Source organism: Amborella trichopoda, chromosome 4, assembly GCF_054954075.1.
Source record: "Amborella trichopoda isolate Santa Cruz 75 chromosome 4, AtrichopodaSantaCruz75HAP2 v2.0, whole genome shotgun sequence".
Classification (NCBI taxonomy): domain Eukaryota; kingdom Viridiplantae; phylum Streptophyta; class Magnoliopsida; order Amborellales; family Amborellaceae; genus Amborella; species Amborella trichopoda.
In genome coordinates, this window is record NC_142339.1 from 51,418,426 (window position 1) to 51,441,789 (window position 23,364).

Sequence of the window (23,364 nt, forward strand, 5' to 3'; positions counted from 1 at the left end):
TTTTCTAAGTATATAAAGCATCTATTGGGATTGGATTGAACAAAAAAAAACCAATTTTCGTGAGATTATTGACTGAAATTTGAGGATTTTTTAGCTGATTTGGGTTTTCCGCCAAAAATCTAATTTTGTGGTTGTTCGTCATCAATTTGATCTGTTTTTTTTTTTGCTGAAAGATCGTGGGAGTATAAGCTTTTATCAAAATCAGGTATGATGATTTGTTGATTTGTATTTTAATTTTACAAAAAAAATTTGAGCTCATGTTCTTCCTCTTTTTTTGCAAAAAATTCATCAAAGTTCATCAACATTCGTCTTTTTTTTTTTTTTTTATGAATAATGGAAGGGAATCACTTTTTAAGTCCATAAAACATCGATTGGAGTTGGATTGAACCAAAAAAAATGTCGGATAGTGGATTTTTTGACTGAAATTTTGGTTTTGTTTTAGCTAATTAGGGTTTTCAGCCAAAACTCAATTTATGTAGCTGTTCTTCATCAATTCGATCCATTCTTTTTGCTTAATGATCGTGGTAGAACAAACTTTCATCAAATTCAGGTACGGTGATTTGTTGTTTTATATTTTAATTTTACCCTTTTTTTTTAGCTTGTGATCTTCCCATTTTCTCCATCGATTTAATAAAAAGGATTTTAATTTTACATTTTTTTTTTTTAGTATGGCTTTTATCCTATTCATTTTTCCTATTAGGAGTCCTTGTATTCAGAAACTGCCATACTGGCAGTAACAAACTTGTATACACAGATATTATTAGTATTTAGCTGTATTTTGTGTTTATCACTTTTCTGTTCTATATGATAGATGTACTTGCATGAGAATTTTAATATTCTAAATTTCGAAGAACCTAATGAAGAATCTCAAGATAAATTAGTTTTACTCAATCATTTGCATGCACATAGTTTTTTTGTTTTTAAAATAAATCCTTTGCTTCCACCTTTACTTGTCAAGTAAAATTTGTTTGAATTGCATATGTATATAATCTTTAAGAGTTTGTTGTTTTATTATTTTTATTATTGATTTGTTCATTTATTTTTACAATGTTGATATTTTTACTTTTCTACTTTATCACAGTTTATCTATCTCGCTTAGTGACATTTCTGTTTACAGGTCAACCCTCATACATACTAGCTCAAGCTCTGTGACTTTGGAAGTGTACAAGTTTTGAGGGGGTTTTGCTTCCTGCATAATCAAATTTCCTTATAACTACAAAAATTCATGTTTCTGGTTTTGATGATTTAAATATTCTGATTGACAGGTGAAGGGGGAGCTAAATATATCAATTTTTTTTTTACCAAAGTTATCAAGTTTTATTGCTAAATTTTAGACCATAATTGCATCATTCAAGATAGAAAGAGACTCAAACGAAGCACCTCTTATGGCTAAACCATTGGCAATACTATTGATCTCCCTATACACATGATGGAAAGATATCGAGAGCATCTCCGCCAAATCCATCACATGTCCCCAAATTGACCGAAGCATCCAATGAACTCTTTGCTCCTTACACCACCTTATCACGTTTAAAGAATCCCCTTCCACTATGATGAAATTCCCCAAATTCATATACTTAATGTACAACAGTCCTTTGAGCAAAGCTGTGAATTTCGCAAGATTGGCAGTTGCATAACTAATAAATCCTGCATAAGTGATAATAATTGACCCACTCTAATTCCGTACTACTCCTCTAATACCTCCTTCGCCTGGATTACCAAGGGAATTACCATCAAAGTTTAACTTTAAGCACCCTTGAATAGGAGGTAACCACCGACCTACAGGCCTTGTCCTTACTATATTAGAGAAAGCAATGTTCATTAAGTTTAACGTTACATCAATCTCAGTGATACCCCTACCTTCTTTAGTGACAAAAAACTAGGTCCAAGTGATATGGATTATGTACTAAAGGATACAATCAAAGGAAAGTACAATCCCTTCAAAGGTGCGTCGATTACGCTCTTTCCATATCTCCCAACACACTACCCCCTCTAATTATTTACCACAAGATAAACCCCAACTTCAATAAGGTCGAAAAGGCTAGTTGTGATATAATAGCAAGCATATCCTAAGGTCAACCCACCTTGAGTCCTAACATATTTAGAAAGAATTCCCAAATTTTCGAAGCAAAGCAACAATGTACCAAAAGATGTGAAACATATTCACCATCTTATTTGCACATCAAGCAAACATTGGGTAAGACCTTACCTCTCTTAATAAGATTATCTATAATCAAAATCTTATTTTGCCCAGCCAACTAAATAACGTATTGAAGTTTATAGGTTATCGACCACTTCCATACTTGTGCAATATGTGGCAAAGACCATCTGTGGTGATCATGGAATGGTAGGGAATACATCGCTTTCACCGAAAACAATCCATCATGTTTATACCATCTCATTTGCAATACTACAAGAAATAACTGCTTCATGAAGCTGCGATAACAGTAATGTAAATTGCACCAGCATGTTCTCTTGAATTTTGTCATATGGAAACTAAATATTCCATACCACTTGCTCCCCTACTAATTCGTAAGTGTCAGTTATCAAGACTTTAGGATTAGAAACTTTAGCAACTAAATCAGGGAATGATATATTCAGTGGACAGTTACCTATCCACTTTTTATGCCAAAAGGAAACTTGAGATCTACTCCCCACACATCATTGGATATCTATGAAGATAAGCTTGACATAAAAAGATATCTCTCCAATAAATAAACCTAGATGCACTTCTTCTACACCCGATGGTATTTTCAAAAGGGACAATTGATAAATAGGTAAATTTGTCATGCAGGATCTCAACAAGGTCACTCTTCCTCCAAGAGACAGACACTTCGGCTTTTATAAATCTAGTTTCACTTGAGCACGCTGAATTACTTTATCCCAAACTGAAATATGAAGTCTTGCATAAAAAATTGGCAGCCCTAGATAAGTAATGGGAAAGGTATCAACTTTACATCTAAGAGTCAAAGCCAACTCCTCAACCATATCCTCACTACAATTAGCCCCAACCAAAGATGTTTTTGTAAGATTAATTTTTAATCCTACAGTCAATTCACAACGCTTCAAAAATCTGCCAATATTTTCAATACACTTCTTCTTTGCCTCAATAAATATCAATGTGTCATCAGCATACTAGAGATGAGAAATAATAGGTCCATACTGACCAATAGGAAAGCTCGAAAAGTTACTTCTATTCACCACATTATTAATCATAAGACTAAAATACTCTGCATAGATTGTGAAAAGAAATGGTTATAAAGAGTCTCCTTGATGGAGACCTCTAGAGGCTTTGAAAATTTCTTTTGGGCAACCATTAATAAAGCACCGAGAAATACGCAGAGGATAAACAACCATAAATCCAGTTACGCCATTTCACCCCAAAACCCATCCTATTCAAATCTTCTAAATGAATGCTCCACTCAACCCTGTCATAGGTATTTTTCATATCCAATTTGATCACCACACCTGGTTTTTTACTTTCAACTCTTGAATGGATACATTTTGAGCCACAAACACACTATCAGTTATCAAATCTGTTTTTGATAAAGGCTGCTTGAGTTCCTGAAATTACAAAATTTGACACCTTCTTAAGCCTTATCGCCAAAATCTTAGCAATAATTTTATACAAGCTAGTCAACAAGCTGATATGCCTTATATCAAAGAGTTCTACAATAACATATTTTTTAAGGATTAAAGCAATAAAAGTTGAGTTTGCCCCCTTAAACAATTCCCCTCTTATCAGAAAGTTGCATACCATTCCCAATAATTCCCTAGAGAGCATAAACCAAAATCTATGAAAAAAACACATAAGGAAGCCATCAGGCCCTGATGCCTTATCCCCTGCTGAAGAAAAAACTACAACCTTAAACTCCTCCATTGACACATCCACCTTTAACTGAGCAGCCAAGTCCACAAAGACGACTTTAAATGGATTATGATCTATTATGGGGGTAAAATATACTTCCGAGGTGAAAGCGTTATGGAAGTGTTCAATGATAGCCCGGTCATCACCATCATCCTGCTCAACTCCTTGGATAGATAAACCAGATATGCCAGTCTACCTCCTACGAGCACTAGTAATATCATGAAAGAACGTAGTGTTCAAATCACCTTTCTTGAGCCATTTTACTCGCGACATCTGCCTCCAGTAAACTTCATCAACCCTACGGAGTTTATTAAGGGAATTAAACTTTTCGATCTTAGATAGAACACCTCAGAAATCACCCTTTTACTTTGCATAGCTTGATCAATCCCCTTAATTTCTTCCAACACACTATCAATTTTGGCTCTTAACTGGTACCTATTTTGCTTCTTCCATCCAATCAACTTATGCTTAATATTAAGCAATTTTTTGTGTAATTTAAAATCTAAAGGACCATAGGTGATAGTATTTTTCCAGGTTGCTCTAATGAGATCCCTAACCACTTCTTCATCAAACCATCTTATCTCCAATCTATATTTGTTCTAGATATTATAGAGCTCTGGAACTGATATTTAGAGCCACTAAGTACACCTCGGCGATTGACATCTAGTCAACTAATTGTGTTTTGGGTAAACTTCTGCTTGGACATGTGAATTTTGCTATTGATTTGATTATGCTTATGTTACTGCTTTAATAATCATATATGATGAAATTGAATAGTTGCTAATTTATTGACAACGAACTTTGGCAGCTTCATATTTCATTTTGGTACTGGGTCATATTTCACGAATTGGTTGTAGTACATATATGATTATATACTTCATCTATGATAATTCTATGCTTCTCATTTTGTGTGATGTAAATTTAAAGGTTAACAATAGTTCATACAGGGAAAGAACATCTCAATATTCGCATATTGATGCAAAAAAATGAAAGTTATTAATGTAGTACCCCAATTTCGTATTGTATTCCTAAAAAACAATATTTATAATGGTTTTTGATAATTTTTTTGGATTTTTTAAGGCTGAATCCGATTGATTCGGCCGATTCTCGATCCGAATCACCGATTCACAGATCTAGATAGGTTTTTGAGGTATCCGGTTCGGGGCACCGATCCATTTTTTAAATCATTGGCCGAGATGATCAATTAGAGGGTTTTTCAATGTTAAAACAACATTTTCGATAGATTTTTGAGGTGCATATGTAATTCTACATTTTAAGGTTGCAATCTTATATAATATTCTTTTTCATTTAAAGCTGAAAATAAATAATAAAATGAAAATAAAGTACTATTTTAATAATTAAAATACTATAAAAAAAATATTTTTGAACTAAATATCACAAGCATCCAACCTCTCGCTATGAGCGTCGAGCAACGCACGTGCCACTTGCCGACTGTACATGTTTATTGTTTGGATGACACGAATAGAGGAGGATGAACTTTTAATTTTTAATGCTTCTAACAACACCAAATAAGTGCACAGTGAAAGTTGTAGAATACTAAATGTCAAACAAGATCCAAACCATCCCTTAAATAAAGGAGGCCAACTGTTCCACTATCCAATACTAACAAATTAAGAATAATGGTAAAAAACTAATTATAACAATGGCCATAAAATAGGGGAATAGATTGATAGGGATGTAGCCGTATCAAAATAAGTAAAGCCTCACTGTATAACGTATAAAAAATTGCAATTCACGCATTAGAAAACTTTATATCAATCATCTCGATTATTGTTATAAAAAAAAAGAAAGATTTCAACCTCTAATTATATGGTTTTTGTAACAAATTATCTAGACCATCAATTTCATCTTGAAAATAAGTGTTTATAGATCCACAAGACCTGCACAATTTTTTTAATTTCAAATTTCAGTGTCGGTGTTGGAAATTGATTTTAGAGCATCATAAAGATTTGTATCGCTAAAAATACTTTTTGGACAATGTTTATATAAGGATGCAACCTTATAATGTAGAACTGCGGATGCACTTAAAATCCACCGGAAAAGGTAGTTTTAATGTTAAAAAACTCTTTGATTAATCATCTCGACATTGAGATGTATGACCATGAAAAATAAAAAGATTTTAAGTCTCAGAAATAGTACATTTTACAACATATTATCTACACCATCCATTTTTAAGGTTTTCATATATTTATAGATCTACTTGATTTTAACCATTTTTAAAATTTTAAATTTTATAATTAGATATAAAAATAGATTTTGAGATGATTTTGAAAACATCTTACATCAAAATTATATACCAAGATAAAATTTGATAGGCACCCATACTCAAAATTATACACCATTATAAATTTTGAAAGGCACCCATACTTTTGGATGAGGATCTGAAGTGGGGCTTTATTTTATTTTTGTAAAGCTTAAGTCTTATAGAAAGCTAATCCAATAAAATATTATAATATGAGAAAGATATGTTCTCCATTTCCAAAGCCGGAGACGCGGAGGCGTCTTTTTCAAAACATGTACGTGTTTGGATAATTTTGGCGGAGTCTTAAATATGAACGAAAATATTACCAAATTACCCCTTGATACATGTATTTAAACTTTTAAAGCTATCCTGCTTGTTTAAACAAGAGAATATTATAATCTACCGCTTTCTTTGTTTTCTCTAATCTTAAACTTTTGTAAAGGACTTCGAAATTTTGCCCTTAAAAGTTTTGCTATTTATTTACTTACCCTCTTTTGCTTTTATATGAAAAAGAACCGGCTAGTGGCAATGGCTAGTTGGCCCAACTTTGGAAAATTAAGGCTTGGATCATAAAATGTAGCCCAAAATTCAAGCCATTCTAGTTTGAAGGTGAGGTTGGCCTAGGCCGTCATATGTGGATTATGGTTGGGACTATCTTGCCTAGTAATTTAAAAAATGGATTGGCGACTAAAATGGGGGCATCTAAAAAATTGATATGGACCAATGAATCAACGGTCCAAATTGTTGTTTTATTGTACAAAAAAAATAGTGAACTGGTGAAAAAAAATGTATAAAAACAGTGAACAGGTCAAGAACCAGTTTGGATAGGTGAATTGATGTTTTTCCTCTAACAAAACGATATTTTTATTATGGCAAAATGTCATTTTATTATAGTGAATTGGTGATTATCTTCTACACCTGACCGATTTCTTACACGATGACCAATTCTCAAGTCGGACGGCATGATTATGTGACGACTCAACATTTTTTAAATCACTAATCTTTTGCCTAAAGCTCGGGCCATTAACAGGCCTCCAGCCATCCCAAGCCGCACTTGTAAGTATAACCCAAATTATAGGTAGTCTCGTAAATTCGCTAGAAGTTTAAGGCATTCGTAGACATCACGAATTTTCTCTCTCTTCATTAAAGGAATCCAATGAGTACCGTGCTTTGGCGTGGAAGGACCGAAAGCATTTTCTCTCTCTTCATTTCCCTAATTTTTTTATTTATTTTTCCATCCGCTCTTTCTTTTTTATCATTTTCTCGGGTCTTTTCCATTCCTGGGTTAAAGAAGTTCGCATGGCGCCCACTGAAAACACCACTACTTCCTGATTCTTTCCTGTGACAATTTACCACTTTTGTTAAAATTAAGCAAGAAGAAGCTCAATGCCTCTTCATTTGAAAAGCGTTGGTCTTCTTTCTTTGTTTTCTGACTGTTAATGGCAGTTATTTATATAGATAGAGAGAAAGGGCGAGAGAGAGCGTTCCTTAGGTTAGGGTTTTGAGACGATGCTTCGTCGCCGTGCCATGAGCTGGACCAGTGTTGCCAAGTCTGCTCAGGCGCTCGCCGCCCATGGCTCACTCCTCTCTTTTACCATTCTCCTCGTCCTCAAGCTCGACCATGTCTTCTTCTATTCATGGTGGTAAGCATTATATTCCTGTCTTTCTCTCTAATTATCCCCCCTTCCCTCTCTAATTCTTTTTCCTCTCTGTCTTCTCTCTCTAATTGTGTCTATGTCGATCTAACTCCCTCTCTCCCTAACTCGCTCACTCACATCATTCATGTTGGGCTTCGGAGGTAAGAAATCGACCTCTCTCACTCTTTCCATTTCTATATCGTCATTTAATTACTGTTAGCCCAATTTTATATGGCATAACTTGCTTGGGAGCTTATAACTTGTTTGGGAACTTGTGTTGAGAATAATCTTTGAGACACGCTCGAGCTGGATTCAAGTTGTAATTCTGATATTGATGTGGATTGGAAATAGGGTTTAGGTCTTGTAAAAAAAGCTGTTTTTTTTTTTGGTTTTTTTTTTGTGAACTACAAATTGTTTTTTAATGACAATCTCTACTTATATCGGTTTATGCGATTATTGATATACTCCTCTTGGAAGATGCCCTAGTTGAGTTTCAGGAGGATGGTTTGACTTGATGGATTAGGATTTTTGTTTGGTGATAATTGGTGCTCTTTAATAGCGGGGTGTCAGCTTAAGATTGGATGAGTCTAGTCTTGTTCGCTTTAGTGCGGCTGCTTGATTGATCTGCTTATTCTATCATGGAATTCTTAATGACTATTAAATTAGGCTGTTGTGGCTAATATTAGCTTAGAAGCTTAAACAAGAGTAAGTCCTAGAAGCTGAATTTATGGTGGTAATCATTTGGAAGCAGATTTTTGTGACATTGTTAGTGAAACATAGTTTCCTCTATTTGATGCCATGCCATGCATCTTTTTACTGGCCTAACTAGGGTTCTACCTTCTCAATCTATGAAAATTCATCCAAGCACTCTAAAAACAATAGTTTGATTTCACATGTTTGATTTTATTGAATAGGATTTAGAACACAAGGTATAAGCTCAACCCATTCGAAAGAGAGTTTGAACTATTTTGGATAGCTGACTATGTTTTAAATTGGATTAGAAAGGGTCTGGCCACTCCTTGCACAAATACATTACCTGATTGGGTCATATTCAATCCCTAGCCTATTTTGCATAGGTGTATTCTTTGTCTAGTTATCATCAATTCAATCTAGTTATGCTGTCCCCAAACATCTATTGAGGCACACTTGACAGTTCCAATCTTCCCCCTCAATAACCTTATCTTTTGTTACCTTTTTATTTCATCAATAAGTAACCTTGATAACATGCACCTGCCAACGTCGTCCTCATGTCAAAGTGCATTACTTACCCACATTGTTGTTTGTGCCTACATTCAAAAGCCTTTGTGTGGGTTCTATTATGTGTACATGCAAGGAAGAAAGTTTATATAAGGTTGCAACCAGAAGCAAAGTGCACCTCAAAAATCCAATAAACAAGAGCTTTCAGAAGTTGGAAAACTTTCCGATTGATCATCTTGACCTCGAGATGTATAGATATAGAGAAAAAAAGGATTTCAAGTTCTAAAATAGTGCATCTTGTAACAAATTAACTGGACCGTCTATTTCCAAGATTTTCAAGTGTTCATAAATCTCCTTTATTTATACCGTTTCTAGAATTTTAAATTTTATAATTAGGGTTGAACATAGATTTTCAAGCCATTGTAAGATTTCTGACACCGGAACTACATCTTTTGGCAAAATTTAGAGGTGCGCCTTACTTGTATACGAACCTCACCCATATGCACATATGAATGCATGCTTATGGATAAGAACATTTTCCAAGCATTTTATGCATGTGTGACTGTAAGGAACTCAAATATGTAATTCTATTGCATGTCTTGTTATAGATTAAGAAACACATCGGGAGTAGTTGATATGCTATATTAGCTTTTCTGAGCCATTGAACTTTGTTGTGTCCTAGATATTAGATGTGTTTTCATTACTTATTCAAAGTTTGAGTGCGTAATTTTCAAAGGGGTAATTCAGTTATTTTTTAGAGCAGTTATAATTGTTAAGTGGCTGTTAATTAAATGATGCTCTTATATGAGGCTATCTATAATTTGTATAGTGAATTTGAAATTTTGTAGGATTATTTTCCTTCCTCTTTGGTCATTCCACGTGATGGTTGCCCGAGGAAGATTCTCTTTGCCCGCTCCGTCTCTACCCCATGATCGTCATGTAAGATAAATTTTTTTCTTTTAGTACTGTTGACATCTCAGTTCCACCAGGTGGTGTGCATTATTAAGAATTGTTTTGTAATGTTGATGTAATGTTAAACGCATTTTATTTTATCTTTCCTGGACAGTGGGCACCTTGCCATGCGGTAGTGGCCACCCCACTTCTTGTTGCATTTGAGCTGCTGCTGTGCATGTATCTTGAGAGCCTCAATGGTATTCCCCCTGTTTATGTTATCGCATGAAATTATATTTGAGCCAGTTTAAGTTTTGAGGTTTTCGTTATGTAGTCCAACGCTTTTACATGTATTTGAGATCTATAATATTGCGTAATTGACTATTGATGATTTAGTTCCCCCCCCTCCCCCCTTGAACTTCAATGTCTTTCACACACCTCTCTCTCAATTGTCATTATTTCCTTGGCAGTTCATAGCTATGCAGTCATAAACTTGAAGATTGTCTTTCTTCCTTTGCTGTTGTTTGAAGTCATCATCCTAGTTGACAACTTCAGGTATCCTCTCTACTTTTATTGAAAAAGACAATTTGTTGTTCTGTAATGTACTGACTTGTAAAGTTCTCCTTGGTGGACCTCTTAGCTAGAATCTTGGACCTATTGATGTGAATGGTAGTTAATGTAATGTGAAATAGAATACACTTGAGAATTCATGACAATTTTACATAAACATTGAAAAACTATATTATTTATAAAATAAATTATGTAAATTTATTTATCGAAAATTTGTTAGAATAGGAGTTGGGATGGGAAGCTGCATTGTTTGTGCATGGTAAAATCATTAATATGCGGTAAACTTTACCATTTGCCTGTATTTGGCATCCACCGAGTAAATGGGTGAAATGTAGATATTGTAGATGAATAAATGGGTGAAATGTAGATATCGTAGATGAATGTGAATCGTATCTAGGGGCTTCTCATAAATTGGATTCAAATTTGATGGCAAGTACATAGTTTGTCTGAGCTAAATCTTCCAGAGAAATAATCTTGTTCTTATTGTAGATTTCTATGTCCTTCACAGATGGACTTGGTGGGAAGCCTAAGCTTGCATTGTTGTTTCACTCTATTATTGGATGATAGTCTTTCTCTAATTTGTTGGCAAAACTGTGAATCCTTGTGTTTCTGGCTTAAATTAATATGTAGTTTTTTTGAAGTTGAGTTATACCATTGCCCCTCTATCTATTGCAAAAGGGATGAGTTTGTTTCTTTATATAAACAAAAAATGTTCAATAATTCCAACTCGGTAATCAATTTGGTCGCTGCCAAAACTGAGTTGACTCATCAAGTTGAACAGTTGACTTGCAAAAACTTGGGCCAATTTTTTAATATTTTTGTGAAGCGGCGTGAAAAAGGGAATAGTATAGCATCCACATGATATGGATGCTGGAAGGGTGCACAAGCACCCTCCTCAACGTTATAGATTAAAATAAAAGGAAATAGATAGTCATAATTATAATGCATTATTTTTAAATTTTTTTCTACAATTTGGATTAACTTGAAATTTGGGGCCTCCACCTAAAAAAGTATAAAATAATAATATGCAAAAAATAAAATGGCCAAAATACCTCTTAATGATTCAGTGACATTGGTCAATTTATATTTTATAAGTTAATTGTTTGTATATATATTTTTTACAAGTCATTTTGGTCATTTTGATCAATTTATTTTTCTTTTATATGATTGTTGAATACCAATGAAACTGAAGGGGCAATTCTATAGGACGACTGTCCCAACCATGCTTTGTGGGACGCAATGTTAGGTGGTCAAGAACAACATATCCATAGAATACGTGTTGTTGAGATGGATGAGTGGCAAGATAAAGAAGGATACAATTTAGAATCAATACATTCGAGGGAACTCAGAGGTCGCTCCAATAGGCGATAAAATAAGGGAAACTAGACTTAGGTAGTCTGGTTCAAGTAGAGGCTTTAGAAGGGCAAGGGAAAGGTAGAAGTAGTGAGAAAAAATATGAGGACTTATGACCTAATTGAGGGTATGGCCCTTGATACAACAAAATGCGAAATAGGGTTTGTGTAGTTGACCCCAAATAGTTGGGATAAGGCTCAGATGATGATGACTAGTTCGAAAATTCGGCTGCCTGGCCACCTTGGCGGTCGTGAAGCCAAAATGGCTAGGCGGCACCTAGGCACCATGGATATAGGTTCCTGCCTAGGTGGCGCCTAACCCACCTATGTGCTCACCCTAAGGTGGGTGCCTAGGCGGCGCCCCGTGATAGGGAGGCTGAGGGCGTTTGCTGAGGGCGTTTACCGAGGGCAGAAAAATGCCCTCAGCTAGGGCCATTTTCAAGATTTTCCCCCTTAAAAAGAGGGGAAAAGGGTTTGGGGGGACATTCTAGTCCTAGAAAACCATCTTGTGCATACTCAAGAGAAAAACTCTAAAAAAACTTGGGATTTGAAAAGATTTCCGCAAGATCGTGAAAATTTCAACTTTTTTAATTTCTTACTAAAACAAAAGGAATACTTCGAGATAGTTTTTGGAGCTTGGAGTGGTCACATAAGAGAACTTTTGGCGACTAAAGATCACTTGTGTGGGTCGATATCTGTTTTATTTTTTAAAAGATTGGTGGATAGCAATATTTTAATTAAGGTTTTGTATTTTTTTGGTATAATGTATTATGATCTAAATCATTTGATATTCTTCTACTTTTTATTTTTTTTTCTTTTATGATATTTTTTCCATGTTTGTAGTTGAAATATTGCAAATGTTTTGTGAATATTTCGTGGTTTAGACCTATATTGAATTTGTTTTGAAAAGCTTAGTGCTATACGAAATTTGAATCAGGGTTGATATTTTGTTTTGTAAAATGTGTGATGTTCTAATAATGTGTTATTTTTTTATTTTTATTTTTTGATAATTTTACATTTTTTTTTATATTTTGTAATTTTTTGTTTTCTTTTTTTGATATTTTTATATGTTTTTTTGCTCTTTTTTTTTTTTTTTTGAGGTTTTATATTTTTCTTTTTTGATTTTGTTTTGGGATATTTTTACATTGAACATAGCTGGGCGGGCTGCCAGGCCCCAAACCGCCTAGGCTGCCGCATTCGACTTCTTGAACATTGATAATGGTGATGAATGATGATATGTTTTAGGTAAGCCTAAGTGTGGCATAAACACCTTCAAAGTTAATAGAGCGGGTGAAGAGAGGAATGGCAGGTCTCCAGCGCTCCCATCCTCTGAGTTGGAAGGACATTTACAATCTGTACCCTAAAACTCACCCCCCTCACAGGCTTTTTCGCTTTGGGCATCATCTCTCTCCTCACCCCAAACTTTCCCCTTCTTCTTTAACCTCCAAGCCAAACCCATTCGCTAAAACTCTTCAAGAAAATACTTACGCACAGGGTTTTGCAAGGCCGCAAAGAAGCCTTGGGAGTAGTGAAGTGCCTTTGGTTAATCTCTCCCACTCAGCCTCCCCCTTAACCCAGTCGCACTCTACAGGGTTCTCTCCCCCCTCATCTTCTCCTTTTCTCTCTTTCTTTGTCCCTTCCCATCCTGAGGAGGCTTTGGCTAGCAAATCTAAGCTTCTGGCATCTCTAGTAGGGAGCTTCAAACCTGTACGTGATGACCAACGTGGAATTGAAAGCTGGGCTAAAAAACACTTTGAAGGAGCCCAAACTTACTTGCAGACGTCTGCTAAGTGGAGATTTCCTCTTCTCCTTTCCTTCATCAGCCGCAACCTGTCATGCCTTACAGGGAGGAAAAAATCTATCATTCAAAGGGGCATCGTGCACACTTCTGCCTTGGTCACCAAAAGAGGGCTCCTTCAAGAAACAAAGAGTTTGGCTAACCCTACAACACACCGCCCTTCATGCTTGGTCTCCTGAGACCTTTCGGAGAGTGGTAGCAGCCTGTGGCACGCTGATCTCTATTCATTGGATCTCCCTTGAAACCTTACCGCTGGGTTCGATTTGACTTCTCCTGGAGGTCTTAGACACAAGTAAGATTCCAAATACCATCTGGTTAGAGGTGGAAGACCTCTACTACCCAGTCTGTATTTCGTGGGAGCAAGCCTCTCCCCTCTCAGCTCATTTTCTCCCAATGCCTGCCCCTGCGCAACCACGGGAAAATTTTTCTCAGCCTTGGACTGAAGTGATCTGGGAAAAACGGCACCACAAAAGGCGTCGTCGGCGTCCGCCCCACCCAGCCCAGAGTTCGGGAGTTTTTGAGATCAACACGCAAGGACGAAGCTTAGCTGACGCCCACGTGTTCAGCATCCTACCCTCTCCAAGCCTCTGACCTCGCAGCGACTCATTGACCCGAACCTCGTACTAGAGACGGAACCAAGCCTTCTCTAGCTGTCCTTTCCTCCCCTACTAAACGGCCCGGTAAAGAGGTTTGGGTCGACGCCTCACCTTCCCCTCCCTCTTCGGGCAGTTTGGACAGACCCGGTCCATCTTCTTAGTCTGCCTTACCTCCCTCCCCCATCGACTCCACTTTTCAAACCTTGCCATTATTTTCTCCTTGTACTCCTTCCGGCTCCTCTCTCCATGTGTCCCATTAAGCCTGCCAACTCTCCCCTTGAGCAGTGTGCATAGCCTCCACCTACTCACCACGTGGCTCTGTCTGTCCATCCATCTCCTTTGTGCCCCCTCGAGCCTGCCTACTCATTTCTCAGGCAGCCCTCGCCGCCTTCATCCTCCCTCCATCTGTCCCGGTCCTCCTCCCCTTCTCTTTCTTCTGCGACAGCTGCCAACCCGCTTACTTTACCGCCCCTGCCTCCCACCCAGCTGCCCCAGCTTCCTTCAAACCCCCTCACCTCCCCGTCACAGACTGACTTAGACGTCTTTCTGCAGTCCAACCCCCTGATGGAAAGGACACTCAGCCGCCCTTTGTTGGGTCTTTTCCTATCTTCATCGCTCCATCTTTCTCTCCTACCCCTGAGAACGTGTCAAACCCCCATGTTCCCCCCTTCTCTCCCCCTCCTGTTGACGGTGACTTTTCGAGTTCCCCCTGCCCCACTATCACTGAACCTCAGGCTGTCCAGTCTTACTGCCCTCTTTCCCACCCTTCGTCTTTGCCCCTTGCTATTACCTTTTCAACCCTCCCAAGCCCAAACGACCTCTCTTTGTCGGTGGCCCTAAAACCTTTGCCTCCCCCGTCCCTGCCTACGCTCCCTTGCCCCTCTTCCATTCCTTTCTCCCTGTATTTCTTTCCCCTTACCCTAGTAGCAGCCCTCAAACCTACCACAGGAAGTTCCTCCCCCGTTAGCCTTGTCCTCAACTAGACAACAAATAGTGACCCTACTCCTTTGGGCTTAGTCGTTGTACATACCATGGACCATCCCCCTCCTCATCCTACGTCCATCGCCAACTTGCTGGCCCCTCACCTTACGTTCACCCTTCACCTTGTACAAGTTCACGGTGTGCATACCCTCCATGTGGCTTGGCTCTCTTCCACTCTTGTGTTCTCCTCTTTTTCCTTTATTCAGACCTATCATTACATTACCTACCTCCCCTCCTTCTATTACGGGACCCCTTCCTTCGCTCTCCCCTCTCCTCTTGATACCTCAGCACCCCTTGTTTCTCCCCCTCAAATTCCTGCCATCCCTAACAGAAACCCTAACCAGTTTCAACCTTCACAATCTCTTCAGCCCCTCCCCACATTACCTCATGATCTCTACCCCTCAAATTCTCCCCCAGGGGAGCAAGAAACAAAGCCCCCTGAGACTCCTGCAACTCCCATCTCTCCCCCTCTGGCCTTCGAAGCAACAGAGGAGGCCGACGGTGATGGGACAAACAGGGATGAGGAGAGGATGATTGAAATGTATAGAGTAATGGGTTTCGAATATGAAGGACTCAAAGGACTGGCTCACAGATTTTTAACAGCCGACGCTCAGAGCAGGATGCAGCTGAGTTTCAAAGGTCAGAGAGAGCTTTGCAATCTTTTCACCTCAATTCCTTTTGAGGGAGAGCCTGCAGATAGCCTCTTCCCTAATTCCAACTCAACTTCTCTGAGGAGGTCCCCTAGACTGGCCACCTCCTCTTCGTGAAGTCTTGAAAAATGAAGTTGCTGGTTTGGAATGTTAGATGTCTGGGACAACCTTTCAAGAAGGAAGCGGTCAAGGACCTAACATCTAAACACTCTCCTGTTGTACTGGTAGTCATTGAAACCAAACAACCTGAGCCTGACCTCCAACTCATTCGCCAGGTATGGGGTAGAAGACGTAGCCAGTGGGTCTCCCTAGCGGCGAATGGGGCCTCAAGAGGCATTTGGATTGTTTGGAACCCCTCAAACCACATTTTGAACTCTCCCACATTGGGGATTTTTCTGTCACTGTTCTCTTAACTAGCACCTCAGATGGGCTACCATGGAAACTCATGGCAATCTACGGTCCAAACTCACCAACTTCTAAAAATAGACTTTGGTCAGAGTTGGAACTGATTGCGTCCCTTCCTCACCCTATTTGGTGTTTGGGAGGAGACTTTAATATTACCCGATGGTCCCACGAGAGATACTCCTCAACATCCATTTCTCAGGGAATGAGGGACCTCTTTGATTTCATCAGCCAGAATGAACTCTTGGACATCCCACTTCAAGGCAGTCGGTACACATGGTCCAACCACGCAACCAATCCCACCCTCTCTAAACTAGATTGGTTCCTTTTCTCTTTGAATTGGGAAGAACACTTTTCGAGATCCGTGGCAATGGCTCTACCCAAACCCATTTCGGACCATTGTCCCATTCTTCTAGACACACTGGCTGTTAAGAGGGGCCCAAGACCCTTCAAATTTGAACTCCTCTGGCTGCAAAAGGAGTCCTTATACTCTCTCATCCAAACTTGGTGGAATTCTTATCTTCACTCGTCTCGGGTAGAGCGGGTTACATTCTTTCCTCAAAGCTTCTCTCAAGTCTTGGAGTAGGTCAATCCCTAACAACTTCTTCCAACAAAAATCCTCGTTGCTGGACACCATTCAACAATTGATCGTCTCAAGGAGTCTAGACCACTGGATGCCTCAGACCTTGATCTCAGGAACAAGACAAAACTGGAATACCTTTCCACCCTCAAAAAAGAAGAGATATACTGGTTCTAGAGATCAAGAGTCAAGTGGCTAAAAGTGGGAGACCTTAACACTGCCTTTTTTCATCAGATAGCCAATTGTCAAAGGAGAGACTATTCTATCTCGATGATCAAAAACAACAATGGCTACTTAACTCAACCTGAAGAAATCTAACAAGCCATTGTAGATTTCTTCAAATCTCTTTACACAGCTCCTCCTGGTCCTAGACTCAGAATGTCTTCCCTCTACTTTTTGAGCCTCACCGATGATTGACCCACATGGTTAGAGCGACCATTCACTGAAGTAGAGATCCAGCAAGCTATCGATGCTCTAGCGAAAGATAAAGCCCCTGGTCCTGATGGTCTCCCGATAGCACCCTTTGAGGCCTTTTGGGATATTCTTTGTCCTGATTTCAAAAATTTCTTTGAGCATTTATTTCTTCGGGGGAAAACTTCATAAAGCAATAAATGCCACATTCCTAGCCCTAGTCCCCAAAGTGGAAGGGGTTGAGGAGATCAAGGACGTCCGTCCAATCAACCTTTTGAACTCAATCTACAAAATACTTGCCAAAGTCCTAGCGTCAAGGCTTCAACAAGTCATCCCCTCCATTTCTTCATCCCAAACTGCATTTACCAAAGAAAGACAGATCCCTGACGGAGCTTTAGTGGCTCATGAGTGCATCCATACAAGACACCTTGAGAAAAAGCCTGGTCTCATTTTCAACATAGATCGGGAAAAAGCTTATGACCACATAGATTGGTCAATCCTAGAGGAGACTATGGCCAGAATGGGCTTTCGAAACCATTGGAGTATGTGGATGAGAGGGTGCTACTCACACCCTCACTTCTCAATCTTAATAAATGGAACCCCTAAAGGTTTCTTCTCATCCTCTAGGGGTCTTCGTCAGGGTGACCCCCTCTCCCCCTTCCTGCTTGCTATTGCTGCGGAAGTTTTCTATCGTTCTATCTCTCGGGTATTCCAAGCAGGACTACTCTCCGGCTTCAGGAGCAGGAGACACGACCCAATAGTGTCCCATTTGCGGTGTGCGGATGACACTTTGGTGTTCTTAGACGCTTCTTCAAGTGAAGTGGATACCCTAAATCTCTTCTTCAAATGCTTTCAAGCAGCAACAGGTTTCAAAGTCAACATGGAAAAATAAAAAATGATGGGAGTAGCAATTTCAAATGCAGAGATAAGAGAGCTTATTCCAAATTGGGAATGTAAAGTGGAGGATGTCCCTACTACTTAGCTTATTCCAAATTGGGAATGTAAAGTGGAGGATGTCCCTACTACCTATTGAGGACTCCCTCTTGGACTAAGAAAACCCAAAAAAAGACAATGGTCCCAAGTCCTAGATAGGGTTGACAGAAGCTTGGCAGGTGGAAAGGTAGACTCCTTTCTATGGCAGGGAGGTCGACCCTGATTAAAGCCACCTTATCAAACTCCCCAGTCTATCTCATGTCGCTCTTTCATATGCCTGCTCAAGTGGCTAACCACTTGGACCAACTCATGAGAAATTTTTTATGGTCGAGGCAGGCTGAGAAGACAAAATTCCATCTCGTTGCATGTGATAACATGTCTTCCAAAAAACCAGGGAGGTCTAGGAATCAGGGTGCTCAGAAAACATAACCTCGCTCTCTTAGGCAAGTGGTGGTGGTGTCTAGCAACCCAGCCTGACTCTTTGGGCTTAAGTCCTAAGGAACAAGTACAGGATTCCTGAAGGAGTTTGGGTGCCTGAGAAGACCCAGAGACATAACGTCTCAGGAGAATGGAAATCCTTTTCTTCGGCCTTGTCTCACTTCAAAAAATACATTAGATTCCACCCTAGAGAAGGTTCCCGTGTGAGATTTTGGTCAGACTTATGGATAGGTACATCACCTCTGCGGGATGTGTTCCCAGCTCTCTACTCATTGACCATTAACAAAGAATCAACAGTGGCTGAGGAATTGGTTTTATCAGGAGAACGAAGAGTCTGGAATCCATCCTTTCGGAGGAGCCTAGCAGAAGAGGAGATCAACCATTTTCAATTGCTCATAACAGACCTTCACTCTCTCTTTATTCCTAACCAAAGGAGAGACTATGGTTAGGCTATTTCCATGGTTACTTTTTGGGCCTCGAACCACAAGGTCTACTCGGGTAGAGCAAGGAGTTTGTTCTTTCCCCAATGGAAAAAAATCCTCTATCACCGCCCGCGACAGCCACAAAGATCCAGCATTTGGCAACCACCACCAGAATGAATCATTAAATTAAATTTCGTTGGTTGCTCCTTTGGGAATCCTGGCCCGGCTGGGGCTGGGGGGGCATTTAGAAATCACCAAGGCAACGTACTGCTTACATTCTCAAAGCATCTTGGCTTCAAGGATGCACATAATGCAGAAGCCTTAGATCTCCAACAAGGCCTGAAAAAGTTCAACTGCTCTTGCGGCTTACATCTCATCATAGAAGGAGATTCAAAAAATGTTCTCTCATGGGCTAGTAGGACTACTTCTCCGCCATGGTACCTAACCACTATCTTTGATGAAATTGAGCATATTTGCAGGGATATGGACGTCTCTTAGAGGCATATATGGAGGACATCCAACGACTTCACAGATTGCTTGGCGAAAGAGGGAGCTAGTATGCAAGTACAAGATCAAGCCGGGGTCGACTTTTTTTTGCACAGGACCTTTGACACAGCTCTTCAACATAGCGTATTAGTTGGCAATTTTAGGGCTCCTGTAATTTTTGAAAGCTTCATGTAAATCCTTTAAATCGGGCAGAATCTATGAGCCGCCTTTTTTTTATATGATATGCTGACTGTTTTTTACTGATCCATCCCTAGCGGGTGAACTTGGACTTACAAATTCTTGTGCACAGCAACTAATACAATGTTAACTTTCTCTCAAAAAAGAAAAACACCTTCAAAGTTCATGACAATCCAATTAGTAGAAAATTAAAATTAAAATTGCTAAATTAAATCGTGGCCATCCGTGTTTTTCTTTCTAGTATGAACTGTTGAAGGGTGCTTGTGCACCCCTTCCAGCATCCACATGATGTGGAATCTATACTATCCTTGAAAAAAAAAAAAAAACAATGTTGTCCATGATGGAGTACAAACCCAGCTTTTCATTACTGCTTTAAAGCTTCCATTTAGATGATAAAATTAGACAAAAACCATTTTGTATGCATATATTTGGGAATACCTGAGGTTTTCATACATAAAACATGGCAACTAGCCGATTTGAGTTGACTTGGATCACTTGGTGACACTGTCTTAATTAAAAATGAGTTTTTATTAACTGTGAGAACAAGTTAGCTGTCTGCATGGATCTTCTGCTTCACATCTCCATCACATTGTATCACTAAGTTTTGATTGTATGACGTGTTAGTTTATTTTGAAAAATATCATTTATTACACTTTACACATGAGGAAAAAAACCATAACTCGAATGCATCTGTTACCTTACCCTATCATGTAAATGTCATTTAGTAACTGTAGGAATGAGTTCATTGAGGGGAGGATTTTGCAAACAACTTATAAGAAATGTGAAGTGGTGGTTGGTGTCTGAATAGTATCTTTTAAGTTTACTGAACTTTTTGAAGTACCATAACAAGATTGGAGCAGCATTGTGCCGAAATGTGAAGTGGCAGTTGATATGTGAATGGGATCTTTTAAATTTACTTAAATTTTTGAAGTACCATAACAAGATTGGAGCAGCATTGTGCAGTTGGCAGGCTTCATTATTTAATGCCAAAGTACCAGGAGAACTTTTGGTTGCTATCTCTTTCACTGTATTCATTTAAGTGATGCTGTAATCTGTTTGGGTCAATCTGCTGATTCTATGTGGCCAAAGTTTGTTTCTGCTTTTGAAACATGGTTTCCTCTCTAAGAAATTAGACTGATTTTTCATGCAGTAAATCTGGTAGCATTGTCATATTTGGTTGCTTGAATTGCAATTTATTGTTCATGAGAGACTCATGCGTTGCCTGTGGTCTTTAAAGATTCTAAAACATACATATGATTGCATACGTACATGGATATTGCTAAACTTGATTGTTGTTTTAGACCATTACTATAAGGTACGATCACCCCTTTTTGGAGCCTTGTACTTTTTTATGTGTAGACTTTAGGCCCAGTTTGGATGTCAAAGAAACAAATATTCACAGCAAAAAAAATTCAAGTTTTTCCACCTCAATTCAAAAACATTTTCGTCTTATTTTATTATGTTGGTAAACTGTTTGGATGTCTAATTTCATTGATTTGTCAAAAAAAATACCCTCTACCCCATCTTGGTTCCCATCTTCTGAACATCTTCGATGCCGAGCTTCTGAAATCCTAATCTGAGAATGCTTTCTTTGAAGAATTCCCTTCTCAAGCTACTAAAAGCATGGCAACACTCGTTCTGATAGTCGGAAGAGACCATCCTATTTGCAATTTCATGGAGCTTTGAGACCACTGGACCAAACATCATTGATAAAATTAGAACCAGTCAAGTTCATATTGAGCCTTGCTCTCTCCCCCTCTCAAGCTCATTCTCAATCTCTCTCTCTAACACATGGAAACCATCTCTCTCTAACCCATTCATACACTCTCTCTCTCTAACAGGGACACCATGATATAACCTATTGATGCCACGTCTCTCTCTCAACTTGTGGAGGTGACAATGGTGGCCATGACTGTTTCCAAATGACAATGGCCTAGACGATGCAGAGCTATGGGCCGTCATAGACTCAATAGTTGTTTCTCACTCCGCCTCTAAATCGAGCTAGAGCAAAACCCTGGCTCAGATGGGCAATCCCACCAATTACCATAATCTTACTCCCAAAACCCGCATTATACCTTTAATCCCATATTAATACCAACCGCCTGAGGCTAAAGGCTCAAGGAAATCTATATTCAGTGGAAGAAGATCAGAGATAAGGTGAGGTGCTGCAGGAGCAGTCGATTCCTGATCGGCCTCACAAGATGATGAGATTTGATGCCCTATGGAGGGTTTCAGAGCCCTGGGTCATTCAATGGAGCAACCCAAGCGATTTCACGGTGGCAAAGGTTCTGTGATTTGCGTTTCTAGAGAGCTTAGGGTTACAGGGAGGGGGAGGAGAGAGAAAGGGTGGGCAAAAGGCTCGCGTTTTGAACGGGTGAGAGAAGGCCGCACTTTCATCCAAAAAAATTCAAGTCTGACTTGAATTTTTTTTTTATTGTAAATTTTGCCTTGATACTGGAGAATTTTTTATTTCAATCTAAAAATATTGCAATTTTAGGTGGTTGTCCAAACGGGTCAAATCTATTTTATAAGATTTTGGGATTGCAATTAAAAAATATTGCAATTTTGGGTACATCCAAACGGGGCCTTAGACAGCCCTTTTTTTGTTATTTAAAAGGGTGATGTTTCTATTTAAATAATGAGTCAGATATGTGAATTTTTATTTATTTATTTACTTAAATGAGGTGCATGGAAGATCGTTTCCAATTAATATCTATGGGTCCCTTTTCCCATATAAAAGTGAATGGTGGTGTTGCTTCCCTCTCCTGCTCCGTTGTCCTTGACTTTCAATGGAAGGAGTGGTATATAAAAGACAAAAAATAAAAACTCATGCAAATAGCATGAAAGTAAAATAGGATCAAATAGGCCTGAAAATATTGTTTTAGCTACCCCAAAAACGATCTCGTAAGGATATGAGAAATTTGTCCTCAAACTACGCTCTGAAATTGGTTAGGGGGATGGTTTGAGAGAAGAAATACATAGATAATTTTTCACTATCAACTTATTAAAGGAAAAACATCATCAATTCATCTTAATATTTTGTTGGATGGTATGCAAGGTACTCCCCTACAGTTTTTTGAACAGTATTTCATGACCTAACGAGCCGTTAGATGTGGGACATTTCTCCTCTCAAAGTCATAGGAACGAGACTCCCTAGTCGAAATTGAGAAGGAATTTTGTCCGAGGAGTGACATGCCCTAGTTCTCACTTTCCACATTTGATGGCATGGGAGGCTGTAAATTATTCAAGGAGAAAATTAGTATGGCTCATTATGTACAATTTTTACAATGTGTTGCATGCATGCATGCATCTATCTATCTACCCATCCATGCAGTGCTTGGTGCTTCCGAAACTGAACATCTTGAAACTTCTGTCCCACTACCCCACTGTGCAACTAAGATTTGAACACTAATAAGTCTTAACATATTAAACAATTTTTGGTTTCTGTTTGCTGCCAATTAGCTGTTTATTGTCCAACTTAGTTGATTGTTAATCATTGTTGTGTAGGATGTGTCGTGCATTGATGCCTGGTGATGATGATAGCCTGAATGATGAAGCTATTTGGGAGACACTTCCAGTAAGCAAAATGTGTCAATGGTTTTAATGCTTGCGGCTTAATGCTGCTTGCTGGGAATTTTTTTAGCATTCATTGTTTTAGTATTCATTATTTTTAGTATTCATTGTTATTTTG

The 23,364-nt window shown here is 38.7% G+C and overlaps 1 protein-coding gene across 8 annotated transcripts in view; it reads left to right on the forward strand.

The window, feature by feature from the left end:
* The first annotated feature begins 7,413 nt into the window (after positions 1–7,413).
* Positions 7,414–23,364, forward strand: part of LOC18422270 (uncharacterized) — a 37,046-nt gene continuing 21,095 nt past the window's right edge. For 3 of the 8 annotated variants that reach the window (XM_088865582.1, XM_088865583.1, XM_088865584.1), the window contains exons 1-5: positions 7,414–7,929; positions 9,814–9,904; positions 10,032–10,116; positions 10,327–10,411; positions 23,181–23,250. In XM_088865582.1, the coding sequence (XP_088721708.1) occupies positions 7,769–7,929; positions 9,814–9,904; positions 10,032–10,116; positions 10,327–10,411; positions 23,181–23,250 (492 nt within the window). In that variant the 5' untranslated portion in view covers positions 7,414–7,768. The remainder of the gene's footprint in view (positions 7,930–9,813; positions 9,905–10,031; positions 10,117–10,326; positions 10,412–23,180; positions 23,251–23,364) is intronic. The other 5 variants (XM_006826767.4, XM_088865585.1, XM_088865586.1 and 2 more) reach the window with 3 other exon arrangements.